This window comes from Pteropus medius, unplaced genomic scaffold (genome assembly GCF_902729225.1).
Source record: "Pteropus medius unplaced genomic scaffold, Ma_sr-lr_union100, whole genome shotgun sequence".
NCBI classification, from domain to species: domain Eukaryota; kingdom Metazoa; phylum Chordata; class Mammalia; order Chiroptera; family Pteropodidae; genus Pteropus; species Pteropus medius.
Window position 1 is genome coordinate 413,785 of NW_024349227.1, and position 11,848 is coordinate 425,632.

Sequence of the window (11,848 nt, forward strand, 5' to 3'; positions counted from 1 at the left end):
TCCTAGGACCTGTGGCTCTGAGACCAGCAAGAGGAGGGTTTGCGAAAAGCTCTGGGGAAGGACGAGCCCATGGGCCTCCTCGTACTCACCCACGTAGTACGGTGTATAACAAGGAGTGGTCAGCGAGTTGTGGCTGGTGGTTTCCTTGGCAAAGCCAAAATCAGTGAGTTTCAGAATGGCGTTGGGCCTTTTAGAGGTGTACAAGAGATTTTCAGGCTACAGAAAGAGGGACAGAGAAATAACAACCCTGTGAATCTGTGAGGGGCCCTGAGAAATCAAAAGGCTAAACCCTCCTTCCTTCTTCAGACAACAACACTGTCCAGCCCCTGTGATCCACACACTGTAAGCGATGTCGGCTAAATGTGACCAGCTCCCTGTCTCCCGAGAGCTCATGTGCACCTGGAGATAAGAGACTAATGCAGAGAACCAGCACCAAATGCCACAGGGACAGAGAAACCAAAAGTGTGACTGTGTGGTACTGACTCAGAGGACCACAAAGCTGGGCACAGTCACAGACGCTTCACTACTGAGTTCTGGGGTTTGGCCAGAGAGGGCAGGGCCCCCAGAGCGAAGAATGGCACCCCGCGCCACTCCGCCCTCAGGAACCAGGAAGCAAGGATGCAGGACAACTCTGGCAACCTTCCCAGGGTCGCTATGACCCCGGGGCCCTCTGCAGCACCTCAGGCGAGGTGGTCCGGGGGACATGATGAACAGCTGGTACCTTGACATCTCGATGAGCAATGTTGATTGAGTGCAAATACTGGATAGCCTCACCGATGCTCTTCATGATTTCTGATGCTTCTGTAGAGAAGAGAGAAGATGGGAGAGAAAAAGAAAGTCACCAGATGTGTCATTAGATTTGAAAACCCAATACACTAATTCCTCCCCCATGCAGCCTAAGGCTCCCTCCATCCACCACCCACCCCAGAAACCAAGGCATAAGGAGCCACTCTGGCTCAGCCGAGGACGCTGGGGGAGACAGCAGGCCTCAGGTCTCTCACGATGGCAGGCACTGCAGAGGGTCCCCTTCAGACACCTCTCTGCCCTGCCTCCCCAAGGCCTGTCCCACAATAGACCTTTTCTACCTCTTTCTGTGAACGCTTGGTCTCCTCGGTCCTGGATTCGGCTAAAGAGTTCTCCACCATCCAAACTGAAACAAAGCCACAGTTAGATCTGGGGAACACAACAGCCTGCCAACACTCTCCACTGTTCCCCACAAAAAAATCAAGCATTTACATTTTAAGCTTCAGGCACATCGGGGCAGTCCTCAGAAGGTGAGGGGCCTGGGCAAGGAGTAGGGAAAAGCTGAGCCAAGAACAGAATAGGTAAGGCTACTTACCACTCCATGACGATCAGCAGGCACTTCCTCCCCGCATACAGGTTCTCATAAACATCCACGATCCGCACGATGTGTGGACACTGGGAGGCCCGCCAGTGCAGCTCCACCTCGCGCCGGGCCTTCGGGCAGTCCTGAAGCATCTGCAAGGCAACAGCCTCCTGAATAACTGCAGTCTCCACAAGGGCCCGCTGCCCGCTGCCCCACGTGGGCCTATTCCAAAGTCCTGGCCCACGAGCCTGACGACATCCCCACTGATCCACCACAAACTCCTCACTACTGCTGGCCCTCTACAAGCCCCCTGGCATCTTCCCTAGCATCTCCTTCTCCTAAATGCTGACTTACAACTTTACAGCTCCCTTATCTGCTTTAAAAGAAACCTCAATATGACCCTTCGTGGGGCCTTGACAGCTATCCTGAGATCAGCCCTTGACTAGTTCCAGCTAAGGGCATGAAGTCCATTTGAGAAAGCAGGCAGCAGTTGGGCACTGGAAGGCAGGGGAAATGGAGGCATGGGAGAAAGACAGAAGAGGAACACCAATACAACAATGGACGGGGCCCAGAGAGAGAAGAGACTCAAGAACCTATAGGAAAAGGTACCTCCGCCATCCCTCAAACCCAGCACACCAAATCCCAAGCAACGGTCTTTCTACCTCTAAGGTTTACTTCATTCAACCAACAGATGGTCTCGGAGTCAGCCCGATGTAGTTCGAAACCTGGTTCTTACAAGGTTTGCAACCTTGAGCAAATTATTAACTCCGAGCCTCATTCATATCCCCTCTTCTTTTGTGGGCCAGGTGGCCAGGGGCACTAATGGAGCCTGGATCCCTCACGAGTCTCGGGGGCTGAATCTCGACTCAGGCCCTTTGCCAATAACTAGCTTGGGAACAAGTCTAAGACCCTACGTTAGCCAAGAACTTTGTAGGAAATCTGCTGAGAGGCCTCTGAAAGGGAGCACAAGGACCATACACCACTCCTCCTGCATATGGCACCTGAGACTGTAACAGTCACGTTGGTACCATAAGGGGAAGGAGCCTAAGAGAATAAACCAACACACTGAGGAAGGGAACCAGGGTGATGGCAACTACCTGGATCTTGGCTGACATCACCAAGCATCCTTCATGAAGTTTTTTTGGTAAGAACCAAAAGCATCCTGATACATCCGTTGGTACAACAGGACAGATTTGTTGTAAAGATTAAATGAAATAATTCTGCCGAACACCTAGCAGAGTCCCTGGTGTGTGCTCAATAATAGTAGCTGTCAATCTCATTACAGAATGTCTTGCTAAGTGCACAGCACAGATGCCAAAATAATTAATACAAGGACTCTTACAGATTTACCAACTTTGTGGGAAGTCCAGATTAGCCCTATACAACACACACCCCAAGTGCTGTGGACATTAGAAGCGGGGCTGTGAGGGACAGTCGGGCTGAGAAGTGAACACGCAGAAGAGTTTCCTCTTCGCAGGAAACCGGCAGGAACTGGGCTGAGATGGAGCGCAGCTGAGTGAGTGATGCAGCAGGGAGGGCTAAGAGACCTGCTGGAAAGTACATGAAGCTTCGTAAGTAAGATAAGATGGCCAGCATGGAGCCAGATTACAGAGGGCAGTGAAAGGCAAACATGGGACTTTCCAACAATAAAACTAGCATTCATTTATGCTGTGGCCCATGATATACTTGACTTTTTCTAACTGTACAACAGTTGCCATTTTACAGGATGAGGAAACCGAGGTTCAGAGAAGCAGTGTGTCCCAGGCTCAGAATCTGGGGAAAGGCAAAGCCAGAGCTGGAATCCAGGCCTGGTAGATTGCAAAGCCCAGCCTTTTCTACTATGCCACACAGCTTTTAGAGGAGTGGAGGCTGAGACTTGTCAGTCTCAGACCTACCGCCAATTGCATACTATCTTGGCAGAGGCAATCCCCAAACAGGCACGCTGTTAATAAAGCCTCCTAGAGGGCAGGCAGAAAGCAAGGTCCCCATGTGGTCACACTGCCACCTAGTGGCCTTCTGAGGGCACTGCACAGGTGCTGAGTTCTGCCCTGCTCAACTTCATTCATTTGGATAGACCAGGAAAAAAGTTTCTTTTCCTTCCCCAAGTTCTATGAGGAGTAGGAGGAGGAACTGACTAATTTCACATGCATGTAACTTAATTCCACAAGCATTTACTGAGCTCCTACTATGGGTCACATATTATGCTAGATGTCAAGATCAAATAGAAGGGTCCTGATCTGAAAGAATTCAGGCTAGGAGTGGCGGGGTAAATAAGGGAGATAGGCACATAGAAAATGTTTATAACTCACTAAGATAATGTGCTGTAAGACTGGTAAGTTCAAAGTGTTCAGGAGCCAAAGTTCTCAGAGCAGCCAAACAGGAAAGACCTCTATCGCCCCCTACAGGCATGTAGGAACTGAGGCCCAGAAAGGAAGAAACAAAGTTGTCAAATTAACTCAGAGGCAACAAGAGGTTACGGATTTACAATCAGGAAAAACCACAGCCCAGGCCTGGAATTTTATCAATTTCTGGTTGCATAACCTTGGAAAGGTCTTTATCTTCCTTTTCCCATTTTATATCTATAGGTTGGGTGGCAAGGATAATACCTACCTGGCTCCCTCCCTTCTAAAGCCATTATAAGCAGCTAATGAAATAACACCTCTAAGAGTACTTTGTTATTAGACAGACGCTCATCACTGAACTAGCAAGCTGCCATAGCACAGGAGTCTCTCCATCATGTCTGTGTTGAGGCTGGAGCACGTGATGCAGCCAGCACAGGTCACCAGCATAACTGTAGGCTGGGTTTCTGTCTGTAGCCTAGTGACCACCACCTGGGATCCAGTTCTATACTTGAACCAACGGATCTGTACGAAATGAGGACGCGACAAAGCCCAAATCCAAGTTCATGCCCCTCAGCCTCTCATGAACCCAGAGCACACACTCAAAGTTCTGTTTTGTTTTGTTTTGTTTTGCCTTAGACACTATAAGAGTGTCCAGCATCAGGCAAAAGAGAATTGCAGTCAGAAAGCCTGGGTTCACATTCCACCTCCAGGCTTATACACAATTCTTCATCTGGTAGAGGAGCCAGACAGACCTAGTACAACAAACCTGGCCTTGGGAAATACACATAATTCGCATCCTAGTTCTGAACTCCCCAGCTTGTATCAGGCAGGGAAGCCAATCTACATTTCTAGAAAAGGTTTTCTCATCTGTAAAACTGGATTCAATTTAACAAAATAAGCAAATTGGAAAGAGTAATATTTTTCAATTCTAAGAGAAACCTAATAAGAATTTCCCATGAAGACTGGTAATTGACATCCAGGCACATGTTTATCATAAGTCCCTGAATGTATAGGAAAATCAATGCAAGCAATGACCACAAGACCTTCAAATCAGTCAGGCAGGCTGGCTGAATTCATACAGCAGAGCCATGAAGAGCCAAAGAGGCTTTGTAGACAGCTGTGGTGTGCAGAGAGCCTGGAGAGAGGAACTCAAGAATGTGCTAATCTGGAGTACAGGGCTAAGTAAAGAACAGCCGGGGAGGTGCCTGAGTTCCATGCCAGAGAAGAGATGGGAGAGGAGAGAAAACAGGATTCCCAGGCTGCTGCCAGGGGCCACCAGCAGAGATGTGGGTAGGTTTAGCCAGAAGCCAAGAGAGTCACCTGGGAAAGGCCCTACATCTCCGGCATGGACAAGGACAGAGGAAGCCAAAGGCCTAGGACTACAGCTCCAAGGGTCTGAGTTTGAAGGAAGGGTCTTCTCACTAAAAAGTCACACAGGCTCTTAAGACAAGGAATGCCTGGAAGGGATTGTGAAATATTTTAAGCCCTAGCTAAACCTGGAACAGATATTGTGCCTTTCCTACCCGCTCCAAGTTTGCATCTGAAATTCTCTTGCACAGTAGAAAAGATTAATTTTGGGATGTGCTAGACTGCAACGTAATAGGCAAGGCCAGTGTGGCATGGACCAGGGACCAGCCAACAGAGTCCACTGCTGGGGGGACATCTAGGGTGACAGTGGCAATAAGGAAAACATGGGAGCTCTCCCAAAATACTGTTCCATGCCTCTCTCTGCCTTTGTCAGAACCTGGAGGGAAGCAGGATGGAACCTAAATTCTATCTGTTCATGGTCACCCTTATCTCCCTCCACCAAATCTGCCATCATGAGGCACATGAGAACTCCGGAGTAGTCAGCATCCGAAGCCTGGCCAAACCAGAGAAAAGGGAAGAACTAGAGCCTGGACCTGAAGCCTTCGAACCAGCAACACAGATATAAGGACAGGATAATGCCTTTTAATGCCTTTGTGCCTCAGTTTCCTATCTGTTAAACAGGATAATAACAGTACCTGTCTACATTAAATGAGTTAACACATGCACGTTATGTAAATTACTAAGTGGTACTTGGCACACAGCAAGCACCACTGCATTAGTGTTTGCTATTATTATTCTGCCCCTACCTGTTAGAGTCCAACTGAGGTGGGCAACTGAGATACCATTCCCACCCACCTCATTTAAGGTGTTATTAATAGCTCCAGGCACTAGGCAGAGAGGGGACCCAGAACGCTGGGAAGGAAGCAGGCTTTGGCATCCTAGCCCTGAGTTCTACATCTCCCTCCCTACACCACCTAAACTGGACAGCTGGGGGCAAGACCGCAATGTAATGAGAGAGGAAGCCATCCCTTCCCAAGACAGACACGGTGCCAAGAGAGATGCAAAAGTCTGAATCAGGAGCTTAGTGCGTTGTCTGTCCGTGATGCACGTCGTTAAACAAGACAGCCTCTGTACTCCCAGCAGGAGGTCAAGTCACACACCATCCTCTAATCCGTGCCACAGGAAGGGGGCTGACCTGGATGCTTTTGCAAGTAGAAGAAAAGAGGAGGGCTTAGGAAGAGGAGGGCTTGGGAAGAAGGGCTGCTGCTAGGGGCAAATTTGAGCAACCTCTTTAGCACAGAGCAGGTGGCAAGAAGCAGGCAGCCTAGGAACCAGACGAGTGAAGGGGAGCCTATGTCTCCAGGAGTGCTCTTTGCTACTTGAGTGCTACGTAGTTCAAGTGGGGACCCTCACACTCATCCTTACACCCAACCCAGGAGGAAGCATCCTATCTTATAAATGACAAAACTCAGGCTCAGTGATGCTAAATGATTAATTTGAGGCCTTTCAGCCACTTGTCCATGGCAGGGCTGGAATTTGAACTCCATGCTCACTGCTCCCAAAGGCCCTTTTCCACCACCTATGGTAAGGCAAAGGGGACAAAATCTGCCCAAGACCGTCCATCATATCAACGGCCAAAAGTGGGACTGAAAATGTACATATGCCTTAAAGTGCAAACCCTTTGACCTTGAAATTCCAGTTTCAGAACTTTACCTAAGCTACTAATGCGTGTGTGTGTGTGTGTGTGTGTGTGTGTGTGTGTGTGTATCCCAATAGTTGTTTACCTTAACCAGAAGTGGCTAACAAGCTGAGTGCCCAGCAACAACAACAGAGATTTGTCTATACAATCAATAATCTTCAAAATGATGTTTTAGAAGAGCATTTAACGGAAAGTGGATTTTTAGGTGTGTCTACCAGCTTCTCAGTCACCATCATGTCAGTCGGTGACAGTGCTCTATTTTTTTCTTTTGCAGCACAAATCCCAACCTGTTGTTTCCTTAAATTTATTTATCAGAAAGTATCTGATAGTGAGTAAAAAGCAAGTTACAAAGCCTTATGTACAGTACAGTGCTATGTGTATATTTATTTATATCTGCGTGCATGTATACATACCTACACGCAAATACGTATATACACACACCGTGTACATATATGTAGACACACATGGGAAATAGGGAGGTGACGCACAGCACAGGCAGTACTTGATCTCACCTTCCCAGAATGTCATCACTCCAGAGTGCCCAGTATGTGCCACACGCTGGTTTGGAAGGTACTGGGATGTAACACAGAACACAACAAATAAGGCCTGGGCCCCATGGGACTTCCATTTTAATGCATGAGGTACAAAATAAACAATTTAAAATGGTTTCATTGTGCACTGTGATTTGTGCTGCAGAGGACATAACTAGGTAGCTGCCACGGGAGCAGCAGTGGTGAAGAGGGGGACTCGCTCACCCAAATTAGAGAGCTGCTGAAAGGCTGGACAGATGTATCACGTGTCTTTCTTCATCTAGCCCAGCTCAGGGACATAAGAGATGACAAACAGACAGGTCTGGTTTGAATAACGGTTTTCCTCTACATCTATTGAAGGGCAGGGAGTATTGCCCCACTCCGGAATTCAGGAAGGAGCAACTGGTGGTCCTCCCCTAGAAACTGATCTAAACCTAAGTCTAACGGCTAATTTTTATAATCTTAGAAGGTCACCAAAACAAAAGAAACACAAGCACATTACTGAGGCTCCTCGCGCTGGCACTCATTCCCAGACACTTGGCTGAGGGTAAAAGCCTCTAATTGTTACTTACTTTCACTACCCAAAACAAAGCTAAAACTTACAATGGGAAATTGAGTACCAAAAGCCTTAAAACAACCCAGCCATACCGCCCAGAAGATGAGGGTGACCTTCCCTGTGGTCCCCACCTTCCCCCTCACAGGAGCTTCTTGGGGCAGCCACGGAGGACCGAGGTTCAAAACAAAGGGCAAGAGCCTTAAAAGTCACGCCGCAAATGACAATTTTAAAAAATATTTGCAACACATGATGGACAAAAGGCTAACTTAACTCTGGTAAATCAACTATAAAAGATTAACAATCCAATATAAGAAGGAATGAAGAATAAGAACAGTTTAAAGACAAACAGATTGCCAAACAGAAGATGCTTCATGTAACTCATTTAAAAAAAAAAAAAGTTTATAAAAACAATGGTAATGATTTCACCAGCATAGCAAAATTTCTTTAATGTTTGACCAAAACGTAACAAAATAAAACTCCTGGGTTTATGGAAAGATGTCAGGAGGAAAAGGCACTCTCTCATATAATCAGTAGGCATATAAACTAGCATATTTTTAGAGAATTTGGTCATGTCTATCAAACTTGTAAATGTTCAAACCTGGACCCAGCAACTACTCAGCTAGGAAATCACCCTACAAATGTGTTCCTAAAGCATTTTAATGGTAAAAAACCAGTAACAACCCAAATGGAGCTGGTCAGATGAATGGCAGCACACACACAGAGTATTATAGGGTCTTGTGACAGGGGGGCCAGGCCATCACCACTGCTACGGGCAGAAGCGGGTGTTACTAAACAGGCAGCAGACAAGGAACAGGATGCTGCTTTGGCTTCGTCGTTAATGTTCTGATTTTTTCATGGAGCTGCATTAGCATTACATAACTAACTTTTAAAGTATAGTAAGACAAGAAGTGAACACACCAAAAGGTTAATTAGTGGTTAATTATTAATGGTAGTAAGATAGGTGACATTTTTCTCTTTTGTGTGCTTTTTAAACTTCCAAAAATAAAGTGCCGAACAAAATGTAAAATGTAATCTCGTTTGGGTGTTTTTATTGTTGTTGTTTTGTTCATTTTTTAAGACAGAAGTGAGAAGATATATGGACTTGTGGGCAATGTTTCTAGAGAAATACACCATCCCTAAAAAATGTTAACAGTGCTGACTACCAGGGAGTAGGTACTAAAGAGAAGCTTGTATTTTTTGCCCCCTTTTTCATTTTATATCTTTCTATCGTTTAAGTCTTTGCCATCTGCATGGTTGTTTGTTTTTTAATTAAGTCGAGGGGTTTAGAGTTAAAAGTGCAGTTTGCCTCGGTTCTTAACTTGACCCCTGGCCTGACAATGACACAGTTATATGTGCCCCAACCTTCCTGTTAAAGAAAGAGGTGAGCAGAGACAGGGATCCCACACTGGCCACAGCAGGAAGGACCTAGTATAACTCTAAGTACGAGGGCGCCTCAGTTGACACAGAGGCCTGGCATCTTCCTGGACAATGTAACCAAGACCCCAAACTAACACCGCTGACCACTTCAGACTTACATGGATGTGAACGCCACACACAGCAGGGGTGTCAATCCCTCTAGAGTCTCGGGTAGGAAACTGAAAGACTGGAGAACGCAGATATTTCTGTTCCTTCTAGCAGATGATTATGACTTCGAAAGAGAAAGAGGAATTTTCATGTATACTTCACCAACATGTGTCAGGTGCACTTTATACAGAGCAAATATGCTATCTGTGAAGCCGCCAAAGAGCTTTCAATCGCTGACTCCATTTATAGGTGTGGCAACCAGGGCCCAGTGAAGTACCCTGCCGGAGGCCGCATGGCTAGTAAGGAACAGAGGCGACTCACACCCGATTCTGACTCTAACTCCAAGTTCTTTTTTTCCCCCACTATAAAGGAGGCTTTGACAAACAAACCTCGACCTTCTGATGCTGGTTTACTGTTGTCCTGTCTCGTTGCTCCTAAATGTCTCCCTTCCCTGCTCTGTTCACGGGTCTCTGCTCGTTACCCCTGTATCCACCAGGCCCAGCACAGAGCTCAGTATGGAAGCGCTGCAGTATATACCCTTACTGATTAAAAGGGCAGACTGTGTATCAGAACAACTCTACAGGCCGGGGCCTACGATGCCTACGATGGGACACCAGGCCCCTCTGCCTAAGGGCACTGGTAGATGGTGGTAAGAAACACTACACTCTCTAAGTTGGCTTTAAGCTAAAATCTGAGTGGCAAGAAGAAAAATGCCATATTCTTTGTGATATCTATGCATGACTTTAAAAATCCACAGAAATGTACAAATTATCGAGAAAAATTAAGATGGAAGGAAGTCAGGAACACTGCTTCTGGCCAATGTTGCCTCCATCAACTTGACCCTGTGCAACTACAAAGCAGATTTAAATTTTTAATTGGAAGTAACAAATGCCATCTCATTGTCATCACCCCAGTTTAGTGGGATGAGATTCATGGCATGTGTACCTTAATCGACAGAGCTAATGAGGTAGAGGGAGTTGAGAAAGTGAAGAGGACAAAAGTCCTAGAAATCAAGACGGCAGCACTCACACATACACACGTGTGCACACACGCGTACACACACATTTACACATCGCCCCGACAACAGTTCTGCAACTCCACTTGCCCAAGAGTGGAGGGCAGCCAAGTGAGGAGAGAAAGTAAAAGAACCAGAAGTTAAGTAATTATTGTGATGACACATGGGAGACTACATGGTCAGGCAGAAGATATGAACCACTCTTTCCCACAGTTTAAAAATGAAATCCAACCATCTGCAATGACAAGGATGGACCTAGAGGGTATTATGCTGAGTGAAATAAATAAGTCAGAGAAAGATAAATATCATATGATTTCACTTATGTGCAGAATCTAAGAAACAAAAAAAAACAAACTAATCGAAAATAGTCTCATAAATACAGAGGACAATCTGGTGATGGCCAGAGGGGAGGAGGTTGTGGGGCTGAGAATAAGGGGTGAAGGGTTAAAGAAGTACAAATTAGTAGTTGATAGGTCACGGGGATGGGGAGCATGGCACAGGGAATGCAGTCACCGTAATGTAATGGCTGGGTGGAGAGCCAGATGGGTGACAGAGTAATCGGGGGGATCGTTTCATAAACTATATAAATGTCTAACCAATGTACTGTAAACTTGAAACTAATTATAAAAGAAAAAAAAGAAAGAAAGAAAAAAAATGTCCCAGACACAAGGCAGAGCTCATCACCCAACATAGACACAAGGACGTATGAGAGAGATATCAGTCTTTTTCTGCTAAGAGCAGGGCACCTGATAAATTCCCATCTTGCCTGAAAGAGTTCACCTCTCATACAGCCAAAGATGCAAGGAAGGGAACTACAACCCTAAACTCAATCCTGACTAGGAAGCAAAGTCTAGTAAATTATGTTAAAAAAAAAAAAACAAAAAACAAAAAAACATAAAAATAATTTTTAAAAATCTTAGTAAAAACAATAACAACAACAAGAATACCATATTGAGAGGAAGTAACCTCATCATATTAGAGTTCAAAGGAAGGAAGAAGAAACCTGGGGACAAAAATTATTTAGCTTAGATTTCCAGAAAATCAATATTTAGATGTTGACGCACATGAGCAGTACGAGCAGAGATCCCAATAAGGAAATGCATTTTGAAAGATATGGCCTGATCTGTAACAGGTGGATTCTGATCATCTAAAGAACAAAAATCCCGAAAAAGAAACCAGAAGGAGACAGCCACAGATGGTAAGGCCACAGCACAGGCAGCTCTGATGAGTTCAGATATTAAAGGATGTGTCTAAAGACATGAGCAACTGCCCATAACCAGGACAGACCCAAAAAGTTACTCATAAAGCAAAAGGAGCAGAGCTTGTGAAAATGCAAAAATTAAGAGTGTCTAAAACCTATACGCAAAGCTATGAGAAGAATTAGGGAGGAAGTGGGCCCCTCACGGGGACAGAGGCTGTAACCTACAAAAATACCAGAGAAGGGGGAATGGTCATCTGAGATAGATATGTTCCATCTTTTCTCTCAAAGAGAAGGCTCTTCAAGCTGGAACGAGCTAAACATGTACACACGCACACATTTCTTCTCT

The 11,848-nt window shown here is 45.8% G+C and overlaps 1 protein-coding gene across 4 annotated transcripts in view; it reads right to left on the reverse strand.

The window, feature by feature from the left end:
- MAPKAPK2 (MAPK activated protein kinase 2) overlaps positions 1–11,848 on the reverse strand; it is a 45,128-nt gene that overhangs the window by 3,918 nt on the left and 29,362 nt on the right. For 2 of the 4 annotated variants that reach the window (XM_039881726.1, XM_039881728.1), the window contains exons 2-5: positions 1,340–1,479; positions 1,077–1,150; positions 722–801; positions 90–216 (exon numbers count right to left, since the gene is read on the reverse strand). In XM_039881726.1, the coding sequence (XP_039737660.1) occupies positions 90–216; positions 722–801; positions 1,077–1,150; positions 1,340–1,479 (421 nt within the window). The remainder of the gene's footprint in view (positions 1–89; positions 217–721; positions 802–1,076; positions 1,151–1,339; positions 1,480–11,848) is intronic. The other 2 variants (XM_039881727.1, XM_039881729.1) reach the window with 1 other exon arrangement.